The following is a 24,837-nucleotide window of genomic DNA, read 5'->3' on the forward strand; positions in this document are numbered from 1 at the left end:
TGGACAATCTAAATACACTGTGCAAGTGAGTTTCTGATAAACATGTAAGAGGTGCAGCATTGCTGATGAACTCTCCTGGAAAGGCCTGGATGGACCCTTACCACCTTCAGCACCCACAGAACCAATCTGGAAAGGCCCAAAGACAGGGTTTAGGTGGATAAGAAATCACAGGATTGCAAGAATGAGATTGGAGGAAAACTACAGAAGTTGAGCAGACCACATCCCTGCCCTGAGGTGGGATCAGCCCTGTAGCATCCATCCAACTCACTACAATCCAGACACAAACAATCTGCCATTACATGTCTACACTGCATCCCACAGAGTACCCTGGGACCTGGATGACCTCAAGGATTCCACAACCTCTCCAACAGGCAACGCAAGATCCCCTCCAGGAAAAGGCCTACAGTCCCTAAAAGAAATGCTGTCAGCACAAGGGCATACTAGTTGGCAGTTGACAGGGAATCCTGCCACATTATCAGTTGTGACCAGTCAGGGAATTTTGGCCCCCAACATGCAAAAGAGATGTTCCACCACTTCCCAGAGATGTAGCTCAACTCTTTTTGTCTTTCAATACTTTAAACTGCCACTCCTTTCTGTTTTCTTGTCCATGCCAGCTGCTACCAACCACAGGTAAAACCAGAATCACTCATTTTTGCCCTTCCAATCTCAACTCACGCTGGCTGCGAGATGCATTATTGTTTTTCTTTTCTTTGCAAAATCAGTGACCTTGAAAGCTCTGAACAGCGCTCTTAGGACCCAGTCTCACCCTCCTTTCATTTCTGCAAATGTTGAACACCTCTCATATCTCACTGATGTGCTCCAGGCAGTCCTATCCTCGTTAAACTGAGAGTCTGGATCATCTTCTCAGACAAGGACCTGAATATTGGTGCTTCTTTTCTGGTTTTCTGCCAGTTTGGAATGGTGCAACAAGAGCTCCACTATCACACAGAGATCAGAAATACTTCAGTGCTGCTTTGAGACTGTGTTGCTCTCTGGTCACACTCTCCCTGGGACTGGAGAATGTAGAAGATGTGCTTCCTCTCATACTCACACTTCATGAAAAATGACTGCACTTCACCCTCATGTCCTGTCTGTCCCTGCAGTGGCAGCTCCTCCATCTGATCATTAGGCCTGAAAGACCGAGGGAAGAAAGCCTTTCTACTCAACTAGGTTCTGCTGTTTGCATTTACAGGACACCTGTGCACATGCAGAGGAAGGCTGATAGTCTTCACAACCCCACATGCCCTTACCCACCCTTTTTCAACAGACAGGCTCATGGCTGATGGCCATATGATGGCTCCATGATGGCCATATCTGTGCTGTGTTGAGCCTGACACAAAGGATACTTCTGCAGCTGCACAGGCAGAGGAAGAGTTGGTGACCCTGGCTCTGTTTCAACACTTTCCACCTGGCCTGACTGAAAACCACATTTGATCTAATCTCTTGAGAGTAAGCAAAGGCCAAGAGAAGGGAGCATGGCTGGTAGAGACTGTTACTGGCTGTAGAGGAATAAGGAACTAAGGAAGAAGTTGTATGGAGTAGTAGGACCCAGAGGAAAGTGGGAGTTTGCTGCTCTATTTTTCCCTTTGCCATATCTACTTATGGTGGTCCCTTCAGCCTCACTGACCCATGTAATGGAGGACATTCCTAGCCCTGTGCACCTGGCATGAGCACAGCACATTTCATGAGTGCAGTCAAGGGCCACTGACTCCCTTTTGGTATTTTGCCTAGAGCCCATATACCTCCATAGACAGGAATGACAACAAACTGACACCCATTCCATTCTGTCTCTCCCACAAAATCCAGGCCCAGAAGGGAACCATGACCTTGGGGATAAGCAGGACCCTATTGCACAACTGCATCTTAATGTGCCACATGGCAAGCAAGAGTGCAGGCAACAGGACAGGAGCATCAGGCCTGTGCCACATGGTACAAGATATGTGTTTTACTAGGTTGTGCTCTTCTTTGAAAAGCCTCATAGACTTCATATGGCTACAACCAGCCAAAGTTACTACAAATGTGTGCATAATTCTCCTCTGACCATCAAGAATCTCAAGAAATTTATCATGGTTGCTAACACTCAACCCATTGGACTATATTCCTCTACTATTACTGTACACTAAATCCCCTAACTAACTATACTGTGACTCCCCTAAATTGTGTTTAGAGCCCCATGGAAATGCAGAGGAGGTTAACTATGCACAGTTCACCATGAAGGGCAGCAATTGGCAAGACTAGCTCCCAACACTGTGCTCTCCTTCGCTCCCCTGACAATTTGACACACTGCTGTTTATTCTAATCCATTGTTCATGGTCCTCCACCCAGTTTTCAGCCCATGTGATGGTCTCCTGTCCCTACCAACTGGAATTAATTTGGGGTGACAGGATTTTATGAAGTGCTCTGTATCTGAAAACTTTACTTCAATCTAAGTACTGGCAAAGTATTACCTGCTTTCATACAGATATTTTGGCATTTTAACAGACACACAGAGTAAACAAGCAAGCCATCACGTTTTTCTGGGGCAGTTGGCTTGTAATTCCTGGCTCTCTCAGTGATCCTATGAATAACCAGATGACCTTGAGAAGGAGATATTGGTCTGCAAGGACTGTTTATCAACATAAACATTATTCACACATAATTCCCTTCCACTTCTAAATTTTCTTGTAAAGCTGATGCTGCTAAAAAGCTTAGCTGAACTTAGGTCAAGAAAAGATGGCTTTTGAAAGACTTCCAGTGGTTCATTTGCAATGAGGAATAAATCATTTCAGTTGTGATGAGTCCTTAAGCAGCCAGCTCTATTACCAGAGAGAGCTTTGGACAACTCCAGCAGTGAAGAAGGACAAGGCTTTAGTGATACATGAGGACTCGTGACAGACAAAAAATGCAGCCAGGAAAGACCGCCACGCTGCAGAGGGGCTGCCATGTTGGGTGAGACAACGCTCCTTGCTAGACCTCCATTTCATGGCAGCAAGTATCACTTACTCCTCTTGAACAACTTCTCAGTAGGGAAGTCTTCTGCATTCTCTCAAGGACAGAGCTGTTGTTTCTGCCCTGATGCCCAAAGGCTTATAACCCCCCATACAGTTTTATCCTAGCTAATCCAGCTAACAGCATGCCTATGCTTCATACAAAAGTCTTGCCCTTTCTGCCAGTCCCACTATGCCTCATTTACGTGACTTTCTGTGTCCCTTTGTCTTTCAGAGACCTCAAGTTTCAACCCTGTGTGGGGCACAAGTTGTTTCCAGGGTCCCTTCCAGAACTCTCAAATGCAGAGGCCCTTCCACATCCACACACTGTTCTTGCAAGAGCCTCAGTAATGCTTTACATGTAAAACACCAGCAGTCTTTTAACTGTGTCACTGAGGGCACAAGACCTCTGTCCACCGCCAGAAGCAGTGCTGGGGACCACCACCATGCTTCCAGCTCAAACTGGCACAGTCCACCTGTGCTCTGTAGTCAGGTCCCCTGAGGACCATCTGCCTCCAGCCTCTCTGAGACCTGATGTGGTGGGGCTGAGACAGTATTTGAGGGGTGGATTTGAAGAGAAGGCTTTAGGGAACAGTTGGGATATGAATCGTAATGCTCTGGCACATGAGGGTCACAGATGACAGCTAGGATGGCCAGTCTGATAAGCTCATGGTAAGGAATGTATTTGTGGTCTACAAACCAAAATACCACACGTACACACAACTCCCACAGCATACCACCCCAGTCATTCAGCCAGCTCACGTGGACCATGAGTGTAGCACAGAAGGGCTGTTGACTTGGGGTAATTCATCAAATTCAGTCCCAGGCTGCTCTAACAGGTTTGGACTCGAGCAGCTAATCCAAGCCCAAACCTGAGGAAGGGGGACTCCCAACTCAGGCTGTTCTGCAGAGGCTCTGTGTTCAGGGTGGCTTCTCCAGAAGGTACCAACAAACCATAATTAAGGCTCTGCTTTCAACTGGTCTCCCTTTTTCTGGGTAAACAGGAAGCCTGAGTGCACCAGCCTCCTCCCTTCTACCCCCTTGCCTCCCCCTGGTCAGGGTCATTGCCATGCATCATTGACAACCCAGGGCCAGCTTGGAACGGAGCTGCCATCAAAGCTCTTGGCTCCTCGGGTTAGTGCAGCTGCTTAACCGAGTCTACTTGATAACACAAGAGAGGTACTGGCCCACTTTTCTGCAGAATACGAGGGTTTGGGGCAGGAATCTGGTACAGAATAGTTCTTTCCCTTTAAATTCACACCCTATGCCCAGCATGTTTTGCAAGAGCCTCCCTGTGCAGACAAGCCCCGAGGCTTGAGTGCAGAAAAACACCCCTGCTAGGGGAAGCACCCAAGCCATTTTGAGGCCAGGGCTCCTGAGTACTACAATGAGGCACATGCTAAGCTTGCACGTGGCAGAAGAGAAGGAAAAGGCTCAGAGACATGTGGTTCTCCATGAGGGTGAGAAAAGAATTTGTACCAGAGACAATCAGAGTCTCTTCTGACCTGCAGAGAAGACCACAAAGGAAAGCAGGGGAAAGGAGGAGTGGACAGACAGATGAACAAACTCAGCCCAGCTGAGTTGGAAATAATAAATTATGCCTCTCTTTCTCAAAAATGATGATACTGGATTAAATACAATAAGCCGTCCATCCAGAGATGTGTTTGAGGTTTGTTATTACCTGTTGATATTTTGAATATTTAGGCCCCAGAAAGGGTGCATTGTCTTGCTTTGCTGTGATAACAAAGGATAAGAGAAATTGGAGATTCCCAGAAAATAAAGCAAGTACAGCACCTGGGGCTTTACGGGAAATACCAGATTATCACATTTCTGGCAATAACACCAAAACTGTTGGCAGTGCTTCAGATTGCTACTGCTTTTTCTTTTTTTTTTTTTTTTCCTAACCCCCCAAAATGAACAAGACATGTACCTAACCCTGTCATAAAACCAGAGTTGTGACTCATGTCATCTCTCTCAAACACTATGTGACTCAAAACTTTAGTAACACAAAATGTTACAACACGTGAAGTGAGCAATGGTCCTGCTAACACTAGACTTGTTCTTAAAATTGCACGTCCTGCCCACATTTTCTAAGTATAGGGTAGAAAAGGAAACCTCTCCAGAAGCACTAGTAATTGAAACAAACAACTAAATACATGCTATGGAGATAGAGGTGGTTTTGAAATATGTTATTAACATATTTCCATCACACAACATTTCTTTGTCACCTCTTGCTTCACCTTCAGCCCATCAGCAGCTAGAAGCTGCTGGAGCTCTGGATAAGCTCAACCAGAGAAAGAAACAATTCCCTGAAATGCAGGTTAGAAAAGATCTAAACAACAACAGTACTGCAGCTGTTGTCTGCATTATCAGGAAGACACTCGTACACCTTGAAGTTTGCCAGCAGTAGAACTAGAGGTATTATTTAAAAAATTAAAGCCTGGGAAGTCTGTACAGGCTGAGGTGACATGCCCTAGGAAGCATCTGCAGCACCTACACTGTCACTGGCAGCACAGATCAGCATCCCTGAGTCTGCCTTGACAAATGAGCTGAGAGGATCGCTGAAGAGGTAGAAGCATGCACTGTAATCAACGCATATGGGGCTATACACAGCCCAAACTTGTAGCCTGCCTTTACTGCTGCTTCACCTCCTAAGGTATCTAAGCAAATGACAAAAAAGATTGCTCAGGATGTCTTTATGTAGACATATTCTTATGTATGCTCATAAGAGTATACTTACTTACACCAACTCATCCTGTATGCTCAGGATGTCTTCATGTAGCAAGACTCTTCCCTAACTGCAGTAGAGACATCATGCTGACTGGATGAGGACTGTTTGCCCATGGCAACCCTTTTCACTTGACAGCTCTTCTTTGCTTATCAACAAATCTTTATCCTCATGCCTAAAGTGCAGAACCGTCAATCAGGAAAGCTGAATCAGATCCTCAGCCTTGTTAAGGAAAGGGCTGTTGCAGCACGGGTGCCTACACACCACCACTGCAGTACAGGATGGGCACTGTCCTTCACCACCTGCCTTCTGCAGGAAACTCAAGTGTTTATTTAACCTTCGCCCACAAACTTTCCTCCAGATTTTGACAATTTCTTCACCCAGCTACCATTATTACTTGCCACAATGTCTTCCTGAAATCCACCTACAGGATATCCCAAACCAAGATACACAGGAGTTTATCAGTTCTCTTCCTTGATCCTAATGTATCCCCTTCAGACTGCAGAAAAGTCTCCTTATTCCTAATTAGTCTTACTAGCTCTGCTGGCCAGAAAGCAGATGCCCGGGGCTCAGCAGGGTGGGCTGTGGGGAAGACATCCAGAAATAGGCATCCCATCTTCTTGAGATTAACTTCTTAGTTAATCTCAGGATTAACTAAATCAGATTTTGGACAAAGACTTTTCACACCTGGAGGGTGTGAACATTTCCATATGCAAAAGAACATTTCCCAAGACTGTGGGAAATGTTCTTTTGCATAAAGCAAAAGTATGGACATTATTATACATACACTACTTTTGGTACTGAGTCATCATTTCATGTATTATCCAGGATAATTTCGGTTTTGGACTGAATCTCTTTCTCAACATCATATAACTGGCATCTCTGCAATGCTAGGACCTCTTTTGCGATGCATGCTTTAGCTGTTTGTTACCCAACAACTATCCAGAGATTTCATTATAGCATTCATTAAAGGACCCTCTCACGCAGACACACAGCACAAATACAGATACCTAAATTCATTTATTGACAAATATTAAGCAAAATATACTTCAGCGCCAAAGTTAAGTTCATCGCATTCCTTGTCCTCACCCTCCAGGCAAAAGCCTGAATGAGCAGATGAGATGCGCATGATCTCTGGAAGGGAAACAAACTGCTTCTTGGGTAGCAGCAATCAGGCCTGCCCTGCTCCAGCACCGTAACCTATTGATCCAGGACCTGTTAGCAGGACTTTCTGGATCTGCATCACATTAGCACCTCCATCATTTTTAGGCAGCCAGATTTCACAAGACAAGATAAGCAATTTTCTCTGCTCACAGTAGAAGTCAGCCAGCCTAGCACTGTGATAGTGTGTGATGTAGAAATGACACTGCTATACAAGCTGCTGTGCCCATCAATGAACACATCATGGAGCAGGCATAGCAGCAGTACAGACTGGCTCTGAAAATTTTCTAGCCATGAAAGCCCTGCTTTGCATTGCTGACTGTCTAGCCAAAAGGGAGTGATGTGCCAGCATCCAGCAGTAGCCACTGTATCATATACAAAGCCTCTCCCACCATCAGTATTCCTCTCACTTGCAAATCATGCAATGGAAGTCAGGCATGTGATTTTCTGTTTGTTTTACTTCATAGTGGGTCTGAGGAGGCTTCTCTCCTGCAGAGAGCAGCAAGTTAGCATGTGCATGGCTGAAGCTGGGCACCTCACCAAGCAGAAGAGCTGTGATGGTGTCCAGGTAGAAACAGAGAGCTCTGTCGGTTTCAGAGGGTAACAGCCAACATTGCTACCAGCAGGAAGGTGCTGTCTTCAGTTCAGTCAAAGGTACGCCTTGGATTTTGCACCATGTGCTTTTATGAGGTTTCCCACAGGCAGAAGGCACTTTTTTTCTTTTCTTTTTTTTTCACTGTCATTCTTCTTTTTTGCTTGATAGAGTATCTGCTTTGTGCTTGGTAAATGCAGTGTGTGTCACAGAATCAGAGACTATATTCAAAGAATTGTTAAGATTGGAAAAGACCTTCAAGATCATCTGGTCCAACCACCCCCTTACTACCAATGTCACCCACTAAACCATGCCCCTAAGCACCATGTCCAACCTTTCCTTGAACAACCCCAGGGACAGTGACTCCACCACCTCCCTGGGCAACCCATTCCAATGCCTGGCTGCTCTTTCTGAGAAGAAATGTCTCCTAATTTCCAACCTAAACCTCCCCTGGTGCAACTTGGGGCCATTCCCTCTACTCCTATATCTGTGAGAAGAGGCTGACCCCAGCCCCCCACACCTTCCTTTCAGGTGGTTGTAGAGAGCAATGAGGTCTGCCCTGAGCCTCCTCTTCTCCAGACACAAGGACCCTGGTTCCCTCAGCCACTCCTTGTAGGACTTCTGTTCCAGGCCCTTCACCAGCTTTGTAGCCCTTCTCTGGACATGTTCCAGGGCCTCAATGTCCTTCCTGTAGTGAGGGGCCCAAAGCTGAACACAGCACTTGAGGTGCGGCCTCACCAGAGCAGAGCACAAGGGGACGATCACCTCCCTGGCCCTGCTGGCTACACTACTCCTGACACGAGCCAGGAAGCCGTTGGCCTTCTTGGCTACCTGGGCACACTGCTGGCTCGTGTTCAGGTGAGCATCAACCAGCACCCCCAGATCCTTTTCCTCTGCACAGCTTTCAAGCTACTCTGCCCCAAGCCTGTAGCGCTGCATGGGGTTATTGTGACCAAAGTGCAGGACCCAGCACTTGGCCATGTTGAACCTCATCCCATTGCCCTCTTCCCATTGACCCAACCTGTCCAGGTCCCTCTGCAGGGCCTTCCTACCCTCCAGCAGATCAACACTTCCCCCCAGCTTGTCATCTGCAAACTTACTGAGGGTGCACTGAGTTCCCTCATCCAAATCATTAATAAAGATATTAATGAGGATGGGTCCCAACCCCAGTCCCTGGGGAACACCTCTCGTGACTGGTCACCACCTGGATTTCACTCCATTCACCAACATTCTCTGGGCCCGGCCATCCAGCCAGTTTTTAACCCAGCAAAGAGTGTACCTGTCCAAGCCATGGGCTGCCAGCTTCTCCAGGAGAGCACTGTGGGAGACCGTGTCAAAGGCCCTGCCGAATTCTAGGCAGACTATGTCAACAATCTTTCCCTCATCCACCAGGTGGTTCACCTCGTCATAGAAGGAGATGAGGTTGATCAGGCAGGACTCGCCTTTCATGAACGCATGCTGACTGGACCTGATCCTCAGATTGTTGTGCACATGCTGTGTGATTGCACTCAAGATGACCTGTTCCATCACTTTTCCTGGCACCGAGGTCAGGCTGACAGGCCTGTAGTTAGTTCCCTGGGTCCTCCTTACAACCCTTCTTATAGATGGGAGTTATATTAGCAAGTCTGCAGTCATCCAGGACCTCTCCAGATGATAGATGATGGAAAGCAGCCCAGCAATCACATCCACCTACTCCCTCAGCACCCTTGGGTGGATCTCATCTGGCCCCATGCACCTGTGACAGTCCAGGTGGAGTAGCAGGTCTCTAACTGTTTCCACCTGAATCATGGGGGGGTTTCTTCTGCTCCCCATTCCTGACTTCCAGATCAGAAGACTGACTACTCCAAGGATAAGTGGTCGGTCACAACAAGCAGAGATGGCTGTGTGAACACCACACACAGCAGCACACATCAGGGCTGCAGCCCAGCACCAGCTGAGGCAGTAATGAAAAGATCCCCAGTGGGAGAGAGATTCAGCAGGCTGGAAGAGAGAGCACTGGTGAGTCAGTGATACCAAGCAGCTGCTGTTGCTGGCTGGGAGCATCACTGTACTCCAGGTAATCTCTGCACTCGAGGCACAAAAGCTTCGAGCAGATTGCCTGGGGGAGTCCAGTAGCAAAGGGAAAGGAACTCCCCATCCCTTGGACCTTACTCCAGGAGTGCTCAGGTTAAGCCAAGGGGTGGGAAACATCTTGAACATGAAGGGTTATTTTGGTGTGTTTTGAACCAGAGACAAAACTGCTGAGTGGGGGGGCTTTGTCAGTGGTTTCACTGGAGGAAGAGGTGTGCAAGAGGCATACAAGGAGCAACAGAATTGGTACAGGCTTTGCTGGAGTAATCTGCTAGCCAAAACTGAATATCCCCCACACCTCCACAAGGGCTGGAGCACATCAGGAACCAGGGGACTCTTGCAAAGTGCCATGGACTTCAAAGTGGAATGAAAAATTCATGTGAGCACAAACACATGTACACATATACAGTTTTGTAGCTGAAATAAAGTCCCAGCCTTCCAATCAAAAAGCTGTTGAAAGCAAGGGGGTTGGATGCTCAGCTGGTACACATCCTACACAGACTAACAAAGCCAGAAGACTTAGGCCAGAGAAACATCTGTTGAGAACCTGGCTGATAGATTTTAACCTGATTTTACCCTCAAATTAAGCAAATGTGCAAATTCTGACACCAAAAAGAGGTTTCTCTGAAGGGCTTCCAAACGTCAGTGAACAATGTAGGAAATCTGCTTTGAATTTATGGGCGCTCAGTTTTAGCATGGGTTTAAGATAATTTAAATGTTCACTGCTTCCCTGAAGAACACCTTTCTGTCCAACTCATACTTTTGTGTCCGTCTTTCTTTTTCTGAGCTGCCAGCCAGAAGTCTCAGATTTGGAGAGCAAATGCAGTTCCCTTCCCCTCTCACTCACCACCATGCAAAAGAAATCAGCAAGATAATCTGGGCTTTGACTTGCATATGTAGTCAAAAACCTAAGGGCATTGTAAGGGTGAGACAAGCTGTCAAAGAGCTCCAGGACCACTGGCTCCTCGTTAGTGTGATCATCACCATTACTGCATGGAGACAAGCCTTGTGTGTCTTACAGCTCTTCTCTGCAAAGCTTCTCTCCCTCATATTGACAAGTTCTCACCTTCCAGACATGCCTGAACTAAAATTCTTCATAGGGCTGCTGACTGAGTGTGCCAAACCTAATTACCTGAGTTATTAATTACCTAAATGTTTAATTCATCCTGTGATTACATGTATTTGTTTTTACAATTTGGCACACCTCAAAAATGCAGTACCATAACGCTGCCCTTGTCAGAGGGGGACAATCACAGGTCATCTCAGTTCAAAATACAGCTTTCTACCTGGAGTACAACATGGTTTCCAGGATGAGTGTCCATGCAAGTCTTTCACTGCTCAGCATGTTCTCTGGAGATGGAGATGTTCTCTTGCAGTTTTGCTCCAATTGGGTCCTTGTGGGTCTAGTGACAGGTTCCCTCATGGACACACATTTCCTAATCATGTGTTTCGTTATTCTGCCCCAGACAAGAGGTCATGCAACACATGACACATGTCTGAACTACAGGTCTTTGCCATCTGAAAATACCTCTACTGCCAGCACATCTTCCACATCCCTGGTGTTGGTGGAGTGTGACCTGCCTCTAGGATTACAGAAGCTAGGGTAACTAGCTTGACACAGCACCAAAGAAACTGTGACAATCAGGAGCTGGGGGGTGCTTTTGCCTGGCTTTCCATTCACCTCCAGCCTCATCCTTAGTGATGATGAGCTGGAGCTATCCCAAAGAATAGCATCAGGTTATCTCACTGATTCCTGGCCTCTGCCCTGAACACAGTCTCCAGCACAGAGCGGACAGCCAGCCCTTGCTGGGAATTCACAGACCAGCAATTTCTTAGCCAAAGGAACCAGCCGTTATTTTTGGTCCTAATCATGAACTGCAAGCTCAGCTGCTCTCAGACTTATGGTCTTCAAGTTCTCTTCAAGAAACACTTTATTTTTCATTGAGCTTTACTTCCAGAAGAGAAGAAGCACATCCAAGCAAGAGCCATATGTGACCCATAGCTCCACATCCTCCCTACAGCCACATTGCTTACTGCAAGAGCACGGCCCTTCTGTAGCAAAGTGTCCAGGCACTGAAAAAGGCACAGGATCATATGATCTCCACACTGAACTCGCCCTTACATACTTGAAAGCATTCATTGAAGTCCCAGGGGAAATGAGGATGAGTTAGAGAAAGAAAAGGCTCTTTTCCCTTCCTCTCGCTGCCCCTGGAGTTATACAGCAGAAATGGGATGCAGGTCCACACACTTACCCTGCCCTGGTGTCCTCCCACCTTCTCCAGTCAGTTTTGAGCTCAAGTATGTGCTTCAGTCCCACTAGAGCCCAGTGCTGAGATGAGACTGGAGATTAGGATAGCACTCTGAGCACAAGGCTAGCAGTCCAGTTGCAGAAAAAAGGATCATGGCAACACAGCTTTCACTTAGCTGCTTTGCAGCTGGAACCTGTCACATTAACAAAGGCAGGAGAATGAGCTGAGGGCATGACCCCAAAGGTCAGCAGCCAGGCTATGCTCAGCCCTTCTCCAGATGTTCCTCTTCTCACCAGGGACTGGCTTTCATGGGTTACTTACATCCGCCTCCAAAAAGGGATTGGAAATGATGTGCCCAGGACTCTGACTTGTAAGGTTTTGGATCTACAGTGGGATTTTTTACTAATGGACCACTCTGCTCCATCCTGCTCCCCAGCTAGGAGATCCCAGCCCTGTAGTCTGCCTGAAAGGAGAGAAGGATCATTCCTCAGCCCTGCTGTGTCTCTCTCCTATAACCCTTCTGTTTGTATTAACACATGACACCGTGAGCCACAGGCAGTGGAGGAATAGAGCCACTTGCTCATTTATCAATCCATTCTGCAGGGCTAGCTAACTCCAGCAAAAAGGACCAGAAAGCAGCTGGAAGCAAAAACCTTTTCCTTTACCCCAGCATGAATCACTGGAGCTTGTGACTCAGAACCCCTCCATTCCCAAAGCTCAGCAAGTTACTGCACGTTGCTCTCAGCCACATGGCAATGGCAACAACAGTCCATTAGTTTAGACAGTGGAAATGCTCTAGCGAAAATATGCGTGTGGACAGATCCTGGAGTACAGCTGACAGCTGGTACCTTGTATGTCTGGGTGTTTATAGAAAACAAAACTGCTACTGTAGGATATCCGCTGTGGGTTATCCCTCTTATAAACAAACCTTTTGGTTAATCTTTCTATGAGCTCCTTGGAACTGGTATATTTCCTACAAACAGAAGACTAAGAACAACTCAAGAGCATGTTCACCCTGTGATGTAGATGGAACTCATTCAGAAGTACCCTAACCAGCAGTGAAGTAGCTATGTTGGTTGCAGTACTGTTGAGTAACTCCAACAGCATGAACTTCCACCATGAAGCCTGCACCTGGTATCTGCAAGGAACCTTCAAATCCCTCACTGAGCTCTGTATTAACATGGCAGCACTCTAAAGCACCCCATGCTGGTAGACCTGGCTAACATACACCTGCTTGTGCTTCAATACAACAACTGCCTCATGCTCAGGAGTGCTCTTCCTCCCTAAGACCCCTGGAATTTCAATCACAATGCCTTTCTACATAACCCTTCTATCAAATCCTGACTCATCTGAGAACTGAGGTCAAGCTGGTTCCTACTGAAAAATGAGACACTCTCTGCAGAGACTCCACCTGCTCTCCAAACAGTTTTCTAGTATGAACCTTTGCCATGGGCAGCTCAAGAAAACGGCACCATTCCTGTACCGCTGGCCTTATTAGCACTGACAAACAACAAAAGCTCAGTGCACACGCAATGTTTTCCTCACCCCCAAGTAAAAATAAGAGAGAATGTCTGGAATTGCTGGAGAATTTAACCAGCCGAATGCTTTACATTTCTCTGGTCTTTTCTCCCCAAGCAACCTCACAGAAGTACAGATGAAGCTCAGACTGTCCAGTCTCACAGCCCTTCCCTTTACAATTTGCCGCTTGCCTACCTTGCTACCAAGACTTCCTTCCTTTTATTGCTACTCTTGCCTGTCTCCCCAGGAAGGCTGGTGCACTGGCCTCCACCTCCACTGCCAAAGCCGTGGTGTTTGCTCCTCCCCATTCTATTCTAACTTTTGCATTCTCACTGGTCATTTTGGCCCAGTTCTCCAAAGTCTACCACAGAACTTCCAGAGCGAGAGATGGCACCTTCTTTTCCATCCCCCAGTCTTGCTTTAGTATCATGTCTTTGACTGCCCCTAGCCATCCACATCTGATAAAGTTCCATCATCTCTTGCAGTGAGGAAACTTTCTTACAGACATGAACTTTGCCAGCACTACAGGAACACTATACATTTATTTGTCAGTCAGTTGCTACATTCTGCAGCTCACATCGCCCCTGCAGGGTGTGCCTGCCACATGTGCACAGTGGGACACAGTCTGTCTATCTTTCAGTGTATGTTACATACATCTAAAAGAGGGATCCTGATGGTGCTTCTTCATAGGTGGACATCATCTCCCTCTGGAGGCCTCCAAAGGTTGTTCCACTGGCTAAATCTAGAGCCAAGGCACTCACTTTAGGACAGTTTTGTGACTAGAGGCATACAAATGTGAATTTAGGTTAAAGGTAGCCCTTGTACTCAAAACAAAGCTATAGCACTTCACATGAGATCAGCTAGCTTCTTGTCCACATTCACATAAGCCACAAAATCATGTTAAAAGCTGCAGTGGAAGAACCTTCTCCTTGCCTAAGTTTGAGAGTCCTCAGGGGAAGCATAGCACCTTATTATACATCAGTGCTCTTTCCTGAAACTACTGTTTCAGCTCTCTTGATCAATAAGAATTTTTTGTTGTTGTTGCTTTAATTTCCTGGCAGTGACTAGCTCTATACACTGGGCAGTTGCCTTAAACCACCCGGAACTGTCCTGGGGATCTCTACAGAGCATGCCACGAAGGGCTGACTAGGGGAAACTTCTTATGCAGAGATCTATGAGCACAAAAGTTAGATCAAGACTATCAGAATGCTACAGGTAATAAAGTTTGGCCCTCAGCAACCATAAATGGGTAAAGAATACAGCATGAAGAAAGAAAGCTTTTCTTCTATAATAATCTCCTGAGTCTCCTCTACACTGGCAAACTGAAATGCATGTTCCTGTCACCTGAGAGTCTGTTTAAGCCTTATTGTAGGTTCCTCTTCTGCCATTTGGTTTCAGAGGGGTCAGCACACTCCATTTACATGGAAATATTACAACCTGGGAAAAAATAGAGAACACAAATTGCAGTGGCCTTCCAGTTCCTTGTTTTGTGCCAGGCCTAAGCTTTTACATCAGCCTGAGCATGCTGGAAAGGCAGTCAGAGGTCCAGACACAAGATGAAAAAGTAGAGTCCATGGGATACTCAGCTACCTGGAGTGAAAGTCTACGTACCAGGACTGTGGCATCTGTTCAGAAGTGCATTGGGGGAGGAATTCTTCCCTTCTAAAAGTCCTTTTGGGAAGTCACCACTGTAGTACCCTTTAGACTATGCAGGAAAAGAGACCTACACTAGGAGAAGGTGTTCACAAATTCCACCTGTCCCAGCCAACCCAAATCAAAGTGGGATTTCATTGAGAAACACCACAGGCAACCAACCAACCGTCTTCTTCTGATGGCCATACAGAGCAAACAGTGGGCAACCTCTGCAGCAATATAAAACAAAGGAATGATCTGTGTCTAAGTAATCTACTAACAGATGTAATAAAAGGAATCTGTTCATGCTGCATAAGTATAACCCTGAACCTTTGTTTTCTTTGGCTACACAGGAAGTACAGGAAGGATCAATGCAATCATTCCCCATTCCACTCTGCAGCCATTGCTAGAGTAAAGGTGTTTTGCACTCTGGTCAAACTGACTTGTTGTGGGATATATATATATATGTGATAAAACACCCTCACAATGCACTTCAGCAGAGGACTAGATTGTCAGCACATGTAACTCCACAGGTGAAAGTTCTCTTTACCTATCTCCTCTGGAGCAGGGAGCTACTGCAGAGCTTTGATGCAGCACTAGAAAACAGAGTGGTCTAACCCCTCAGCTCATGCCTGGTCCTTTCCCCTACATGCAGCCCCACAGCCCTGCCATGGTCCAGGAGGTTCAAGGCAGGTGGTTGTTCTCTTGGCAGTCTCAGTGCACATCATTCCCCAGCTGTGCCCAATCTTCTCAATCCCCCCAGCCCCTCCATCTTGCTCACAATAGAGGAGATGCCCGTGATACAGGCACTGTATCATCCTATCTGTGCACTTAAGGGGAAGGATTGTCCCTGCCAATGGCTGTGAGACAGCCCTCACTCCCTGCATGTTGCAGAACCCCTTAGGCAAATCCAGTCATCTTCAAGCAGCTGCTTCCTCTGCTTGGTGCTTCTGAGCTCTCCATCCCAAAGCTATCCCAAAAGTCTCCTCCCAGATCCCACAGTAGCAGCTAAGTTCTGATGTCACAAGTAGGAGACCATGCTTGAGGTCAGACCACCACTGCATGAGCACCCACTGCCATCCTGGCAGTTCTGGGGCAGAGCCCACAAAAGACCCTATGCCCAGGGCACAACTGGGTGGTGAACAGAGCTGGCTGGCTGTGCTCCGAGGAAAGGCATGAAAAAGACTAGGAGCAAATAAATCCTGATACCAGTGTGAAGACAAAGCAAGCCTGTTCAGGTCAAGAGTATTCTCAAGCACCGTGGTAGTACGACCAAGAGCAGAACGGCATCCAGACAAGTGAAGAGCTACACTGTCTGACAGATTCCTCCAGGAACTGGTCCAGCTTGTAACTTCTCAATGCTGATAAAACATGAAGTCCTGACAGAGCTGCTGCTCTGTCCAAATACATTGCCAGATAAACTACAGATAAGAAACAGCCAGGGATAATCCCTCCCTGATACCATGACAGAGAATGAAATAACACTGTGCTGCTTTACCATCAAATCTTCTGTCTCTCTCCAAGACAGTTCTCACATTTCCCCAGTTTCTACTCCCCATTTACTCAGGAATCAAACCTTATCAGTTAAAGGCAATCTAGACATTTTATACCAGCAACATCTTAAGTATTGCCTTGCTCATTCAGCAAGAACAGTCAGATCTTCTCTAAAGAATAGCCCAGTTTCTCTAATAAGCGTATCAGCAGAGTGAAGTTTTGTTATCCACATCTTTATCTGCAACCCAATGCAGTTACCACAAAAAGTGAGGCTTTAACTTAAATCTGAAAGAGTTGGTCTATCTCAAGGAAAAGTTCCTATGATCCTCCAAAATAGTAGCTTTTGATATTTACCTCAAGAAGAAGCAAGAAAACAACCAAACAACAAAGCACAACACACCAGAACCCCCAGAGAATTAGCACAACGCCCCTCAATTACCATATCACTGTGACAGGAGCTGAATGCTGCTGTTTTTAAACAGTACATTGCCCTGTACTCTTGGGCTTTGGATATTAAAAAAGAAGAAAAGTTCAAGAAGGAAGCAGACCTGTAACAGCATGTAATATGAATGAGATGCAGAGATTTCCACACTTGCCTGACAAATGCTCCCTATCATTTGCACCAATTCAGGCAACCCACAAGTACCTTCCTGCTGGCTTTCTTGCTTCTGTCTTCTTCCTTTAAGTAAAATTTGTTAAAAAAGGGAAGTACCTTTTCCTGGGTCAGGTTCTCTTTCCCCTTTTTTCCCTTCTTTGTTCTTTTTGCTCTTTCCTTTCCCTTTTTTCTTGTTCTCGGACATTCTGCACAACTGTTTACAGTCTCAGGAAAAGACAGTCCACACCAGATCTATATGCCCCACAACTGCTACTCCAAATGTTACTTGCCAGCTGCAACTTCCGACTGTTCTTATATTGTTTCTGACACTGACAACACCCACCACTGGGTGGAGAAGCAAAACTTTAACTATTTGCTCACTGCTCCCAGTTATCTGAAAAGATGCACTGGGTTACAGTGGGAGGACCAACGGAGTAGTGCTACAGTGTGAGAGCAGCTCTTCTGAGAGTGTCTTGGACACATTAAGTCCAGAGATGTTTTTCTGTTGCTGACTGTCTCTGGCTACAAATAAGTTCTGAACAGCTTCTGGAGCATTGTGGAAGTAAGTGCTTGGGGCAACTCCTGAGGTCCAAATTTCAGTGATAAGTGAGAAGCAGTGAGGTCTAAGAAAAAGAGTAGAGGGTTGCAACCCATTCTCATTCTGTTTCTACCCAGCAGAGGGATTACGCTTGCCTTTCTCCTCATATTGCTGCTCCCACCATAAACAGCAATTTCACCTGGTCTTGCACCCAGATCTTTGTTGTCCCAGAAGGTCTTTCTAAAAGGAAGCAATAGCTGGAGAGAGCCTTACCTGCATTTCTCGTATCTGTCTTCACTCTCTGGGAGCTCAAGGTGGCTGATAAAGCCCATGTCTCATCTGCTTAGGGGTTAACAAAGCCCTTTTCCACAAGTCCAACATGTGATGAGTGACTCAGCCCAATCCCCTTCAGTAGGACAGGCCATGCTGACATTGCCTCAAAAGTCCATCAGGATCCCCAGCTGGAAAGCTCCAGAGTATAGTCAGATCATTCCCAGATGCAGCTATGGGCTTCAAAGGCCCAAAGAGCCATAAGCCATAAGGCACTGGGTAACATAGTAAATCCAGTTATCCATGAATCAAATCCAGTTCTAAGCATGTGAGTAAAACATATCTTACGGAGAAGCACTCCTGCCTGGTGCGTGGACATCAAGAAATGAAGGAGCTATCATCCCCCTTGGGATTTTCTCCCAGCGGTTAATCACCCTCATTGTTAAAAATGTCCGCCTGCTTTGAAGTAGAGTATCTGGCTTCACTGTCTGGCTATTGTTTTTTCTCTGTTTTCTCCTCTATATTAAAAAGCCCTTCAGCAACTGGTATTTTCTCCCATGGAAGTACTTTATACACTGTAATCAAGTTATCCCTCAATCTTATTTTTGATAAGCTAAACAGATGAAGCTTTTTTCCATTGCTTGCTGTAATGGCATTTTCTCCAGCTCAGGGATCGTATTCACGGCTATCCCATTTTGCAATCCTAATTAAGCTAAGAACACAAAAAAACAGGCACTATTCCATTCTCTTGTGTACAGAGGCAAAAACAGAGGCAAAATCCCTGTTGCCACCCCTTCCTGGCCATTTTAACATCCAAGAGTCACATTCAGGCACCACGCTGCACAAGGAAAATCTGTTCTCTTATGTTTCTACTGCTGCTCCTACCAAGTCCTGGCTCTGAAGGATGCAGTTCTCCTGCTCTCTAACTAGGATGAATTTCTTGCTCTTTCATAGCACTCCTCTCTGTGGTAAAGCTTCATTTTGTTTGAAATCAGCCAGTATGCTAGCCATTCAGATCACCCTCTCCTGCTTCTTTCTTCCCATTGCTGCTTGAAACTCCAACAGTCTCTGTGTCAGCTTGCTCATTTTTCCACCAGTGATCTCATGTTCACCTCCAAGTTGCTAGTGACAATGATCTCACTAGAAACACTTCACAGAACAATGAACTGCCTGACAGCAACAACTTTTTGGTATATGCTAGTTGGTTGCTTCTTTGCCTGTAAGTGAGATACAGTTGAAAACTTAAAACACTTATTTTCTATTATTTTGCAATTTGAATGTAGGACATCACCAGACTGAGTACATTGTATACAGCATGAAGAGAAGCTAACAGGTATACACTGGCAAGTACCTAAGCAAACTTGCTTTGAACGCTTAGGTAAGAGCTACCAAGCCTGTTCATTGGGAGTTTGAGTCTGATAGACGTTGTTTAACATCCTCTGTGGATTTTTGGTCACAGGACAGTAGCCCATCATATTGTTTCTTTTCTGAATACAGAATAATGGTGATTACTGACTACTTTGCATTTTCTAAGTCATTACAAATGAAATTTCCATATGTTTATTTCATTATTTAACTCATAACTATACTCCATATTACTAATATGTTTCTAGGGTCCCTTAATTCTGTAGCTGTATCTGATAGACAGTTTCCCTCTAGATGTTTTTAGCTTGTCCTCTATATACCATATCTCCAGATGCATGTGGATTGCTACCTATTTTTCTCTTTTCAAAATTTGTTCATATTTATTGGCTCCAGTTGCTGCTTTCATTGCTAACAAGCTCAGATGACTATTAGCTAAACTTTGTCCTCCTTCTTGACTCAGAAATCTCAACTTTTTTGGCCTCTGCTCAAAGAGCTTCCAGTTCTTACATACATTTTCCTGTGGATGTTTCAATACTCAATCAATTTTGCTCAATTTTCCTCAGCCTTGGGAAACTGGTTTCTTTGAATCCTCAAGAGTGTCTTACATGTATTTATGTTTAGGACTCTCCTCTGCTAGCCCATATGAATGAAAATCCATCATGGTCACTTGCCCAATGTAAACCACCAGTGATTAATTCAGCCATCAAAATGAATAAGCCAGCATTTATCAGACATAATGAGGCCCAGACACAGTTTCCTTTCCTCAGCGTGATAACCTAGTGTTAGATCTGCAGAGTTTTGAGAGACTTTGATGTTTCAGCAATAGGTTTCTTGCAAGCATATCTCCTGAATGGAGACATCTCTCATAAAAGAAAAAATAAAAATAAATAAACAGAAAACCCAACATATTTACCCCCTCCTTTTTTATCTTCTACAATTTTATTTTCATCTTGAACTATCTTCTACCACAGGTTCCTTCACATGAAGATTGCAGTTTTTTTGCTTCCCTCCCATCCCCATCATTCCTCAAGATAAACTATAGCTCTTCCACCACTTGGGCAAATACATACCTTCATTTCAGTTAAAGACTCAAAGTTTCTTGTGTTTGGATCAGGTTTGTTAAAGTTAACAACTGCAGTAAAGATACCCTACTTTTTTTTTTCCCCCTCTATTTCAAAGTAATGAATAATCAAGGATTTTCTTTCATTGAACAGTGTTCAAAGGGTGACACTATGCACAGAAACAGACAGTACAGCCTCAGAGTCAGAAGATAAAAGTGACAAAGTCTAAGAAGCAAAAGTGGAAGTATCTGGCCTGGCACCACTATCCTAAACAGCCTAGAGCATGTGAAAGGAAGAAACATCAGCAACAACACCCCAAATGTGTATTTTTGTACCTTGGCAGTGATCACAGACCCACCTGTGACAGACAAGGAATATTATATGCAAATCAATTTTAGTCTTGGCAGGTGTGCATCTTGTATATCTTATCCAAGTGGCTGGCCCCTGTCCCAGGGTGGGGACCCACCCCTCTAGATCTAGCTTTAGCATCACAAACATATGGAATATACTCTCTCCTGAACAATCCTGACACACGAACATATGGGCTAAATCCAGCAAGCACTTCAGTCCTCATGTGAATATTCTGATATAATAAAACCTATGGGAAAGGTATTTCAGTCCCACATGTCTCATCTGACAGTCTGCATATACCTTATGCTATTACCTAATAGCATTTAGTGCATATTTATTTAAACAGTCTTACGGAGAGTTACAACCTGAAACACAATCAACAAGCATTTTTTTCTAGTCTTTACAATTCCTGTACAACTTTAAGCTTAACAAACAGGAGGCATATAATTACACAAAAGATTGAGCCATAACATAAGTGCAGCTGATTCTCGTATGAAATACAGCATACTGATTTTACAACACACTGTGAGCAGCAGAGTGAGTTTACCAGGCAGAATGTCCTTATCCTCATTATAATTTGCCTATATGCCAGCCTAATAAATTTAGGCTCCTTAATAATCCCCAGGAAGTCAGAACCAAGACCAGGTGAAAGAGAACCTCCCTACCTCTTCCCACACACAGCATCCATTGCAGTCAGCAGCTGTTAAATGAATTCTTCAAACAAAAATCCCAGATCGGCTCGGTGGAGAACGGAGTCCGCAGCTAAGAGTCACGCTGCTGCATTGCATACTGGCTTCTTTTCTGGGAGGATATAAGGCACCACTCCCATGCAGAACAGCAGTGTGCACTCCAGGGGAAAACAGCGTAGCTTGCAATAGCAAGGTCTGTGTCTGGAAAAAAAATATTAATACAGTATCCCCTGGCCTGATGGAGACATAAAAAAGAAAAGAAAAAAAAAAAAGAATAAAAAGCAAAAAAAGACCTGACCCATCAGTGCTACTTGATATTTGCTGAAACCCAGTCAGCAAGCCCACTCCAGTTCCTCTGGTCTCCAAATTTCAGAAGCAAAGGCAGGCGTGCACACTCCACAAGCTTCTGAGACTGTATTTATGGCAGCAATCTTGGGAGCACAATGACCCATTTTAAATCGTAGCATTTTCAAAAGCTCTTGGTATTGGCTTAACTCTGCTCTCACTGGTATCACCAGGAGGTGGCCGTCAACTTCAGGGGAACCTCTGTGTAACATTACATGGTCCATACCTTGAACTATCATCACCCATTTAACAGTGGAGTCAACACAAAATTGATGTTAGCCAGAAATACTTATACGTTATTTCTAGAGAAGTAGAATAAAGGAAGATACAATGAGACTGTACCTGTCAGCATCCTTTTGCTTTATCAAGGCAATCAGCTGGATACCATTTCTCCATGGCCCTGTTCCTACAAAACACTGCAGCCTTTGCAGAAAGACTATGACATCATGAGAGCAGCAAAGCTCAGGCTCCTGACCCAGCTTGATCTGGAGGGACAGCAAATTGGAGATACACAAAATCCTATCAGCAGGGTCTTTGAAGCAAAGCTATTTGGAAGTAGTACAGCCTCCCTGTCATCGAGGCACAGACAGCACCTCCAGGAGCAGGGTCAGAAAAAAGATCCTGGGGTTATCTACTCAAAACAAGCATCTTGTTCCAGAAGAAATGACATTGGCACTGGCTGGATCATCAGTTCAATAAAAGTTGTGCTACAGCTTTGTCTGCTGGAACGTATTTTTCATGGAAAATATCATCCTTTTTTTTACACCTCTTGCTGCCACATCTTTTGTTGCCATTCAGGTTAAAGGAAAATCAAACAGCAAAACCTTATTTGTTCAATAAGGGCACAAATAAATTCCATCTGAACATCACTTGATGTCTCTCTTTCACAAAAGGCATTTTGCCACACTCATGTTTCACATCTGCACACTCCTTAGTCCAGCCTTACCCCCTACTGTGCATGCAAACACAGCGCTATAACAGCACAGGCCTTGTGGATGATCCCACTCAGCCAGCCTGAGTGGGATATTTTGCATTGCATCTTCTTTTCCTTTTCATGCTTACGGAACAAAATCCTCATCTTGACATGATTTATCACGTCACAGTTATGTCTGATAACCATACACATTTTTGCTCACAGAAGTAAGCATATGTTATCAACTCAATAAAACCTGGTTGTGTTTTCCTCTGTAAGCAGAGAGGATGAAAGGAAAGCCAGTGCTGACTCATCTCCCGAGGATGGCTTTTCCCCAATCCCAACATGTTCAGCAAGCCTGTCTCTTGGACATTAATGACAGAAGAGTCACTGCCAGCTTAGACAAACCACAGCCTCTGCAGCTGCTCCGCGAGGCTGTACAATGCTCCTCTCCTGGAGGAAATGGGTGCTGTGAGTACCTCTTTGGGGTGCCTCACACCACCAACCTTCGATGTCTGGCTGCCCTCACACAGCAGCAGTCAGTTCAGTCGCTGTGACACTCCTTATGACAATAGGTGCTCACGGCCCACCATGGCCATGACAAGCAATCTGCACTGAGCTTGGACACGGGCTTCATCTTTGCTTTGGAAGCAGCAGCACCAAGGGCTTGTATGTTACCAGTGATGGCACTGACTCTCCAACCAGTCTGGGACAGCCTAAGTTCAGTAGTTCAGTTACCATACCTGCGCTCTCCCTGCCACATTGAAAGCAGAAGTCAACTCCTTACCTAGCTGCCCCCAGCCCTCAGTCTCTCTGAAATCCTCCCAGACACTTTTCATCCCAGCTAGAGATGTCTGCCATTTCCTTCAAACAAAAAAATAAAAAAATAATAAAAATAAAAATCCTTTTCCTTGTGATGTCTCTGCAATCAACAGCAATTTTCATGCGCAATCAATGAACAGGGCCTCCTCCAGTCATGCTTCAGTCCTAAGCCTTTTAAGTATGTCTGGTGAGAAAAGGTCAGGAGGTTTTGGGGAAAATTCCATGAATTCTTATGTTCTCTTTTTCTCTGGGTGCAATTCTGCTGAAGTGCTGAAGGCCCCAGCAGGTTATGGCCTCCTACAAAGAAATCAGAAAGTTGCTTTTAGGAATGTTTATATTTAAGTGATAGCATGAAGCTTTCCCACCCCCCCTCAGCCCTCTGCCTGCTCACCGGGTCAGTCTTGCACCACAGGAATGGAAGCAGATGCAGAGCCCTTGCATGTGTGAACCCTGCAGCAATAGGCATTGGGACACCTCCATCTCTTATCTGAGTGGATCTGCGTGATCCACTGCTACACATCGTGCCAGGTCCACGCATGACCTAGAGAAATCTGTAGGAAGTGCTGCTTACTTGCAATCCACTAACTTGTGCATTCCCTGATCCATCGTTTCCCCTCCCTGTCCATTAGACCCTCAGACTTACAATCTAAAGGCTGCTGCCCAAAGCTAGAGAATGCTCTGCAAAGGTGAATTGCATCCAAATCCATAGCCACAGGGCTGAGAGAAAAAGCACATTTGATACGTTCATTCCCCCATTCAGGCACAAGTTGGGCAGAAGAAAGGTTGGGCAGGAGAGTCTGAGACCACAAGGAACAAGAATAATTAAAAGCTGTTCTTGAAGCTTCTAGAGACCTGATCTTAGGTCAGAAACTATATGCAGGTCATGTCAGATGTGAAAATGTCCACAAGGCTCCATGAAACGAAGAGATTCCCAGCCTCTTCTCAACATGGGTTCCACTTTATTCTGGTCTTGTGCCAAGACCAGAAAGTGCCTATGAAAAGTCCTGCCAATGCCATACCCACCAAATCATGCTACTTGGAAAGGCTCCGCAAGGACATCTACTGTAACACCTAAACTCTGCTTTACAGAATATTGTTTAGCAATTAGAGATTACCTCTCTATCTAAATGAAATGGTTCTTCCCCAGAAACATCTTCTGGAAGCTCAAAAGCCTAAGAAAAGTAGATACAGCTTCACTGACTGCAGTACTGTGGGTAGAGAGCATGATCAGATAGATGAGTAAATTATGCAGAGCAGGTGTTGTTCTGTGTCATATTTGCCCAGTTAAAATGTGACTTAAGGAAGAGAACAATTGGATCTACTGCATTTGATTGAATGGAGGAGAAAAGAAAACATCACAGACGCTGCTTCATCACAGAGTCCATTTAGAGAAAGCAGTGCTGTTCACATCACAGTCCCATGTCTGGTAAATGCTAGGGAATGTTAATCTGTGCCCTGCTCTGGGCTGCCTTAGGTTC

General features: G+C 45.3%; 1 protein-coding gene across 4 annotated transcripts in view; it reads right to left on the minus strand.

The window, feature by feature from the left end:
- NRG2 (neuregulin 2) overlaps window positions 1–24,837 on the minus strand; it is a gene marked incomplete at its 5' end in the record, with an annotated part of 177,219 nt that overhangs the window by 77,954 nt on the left and 74,428 nt on the right. For 2 of the 4 annotated variants that reach the window (XM_082771875.1, XM_082771877.1), the window contains 3 exons: window positions 21,256–21,480; window positions 21,967–22,109; window positions 23,325–23,401. The exons of 1 other annotated variant lie outside the window; for it this stretch is intronic. In XM_082771875.1, coding sequence (XP_082628001.1) covers window positions 21,256–21,274 — 19 coding nt within the window. The remainder of the gene's footprint in view (window positions 1–21,255; window positions 21,481–21,966; window positions 22,110–23,324; window positions 23,402–24,837) is intronic. One more of the 4 variants, XM_082771876.1, reaches the window with a different exon arrangement.

The sequence above is a fragment of the Aythya marila genome (genome assembly GCF_965140915.1).
Source record: "Aythya marila genome assembly, chromosome: 14".
Lineage (NCBI taxonomy): Eukaryota > Metazoa > Chordata > Aves > Anseriformes > Anatidae > Aythya > Aythya marila.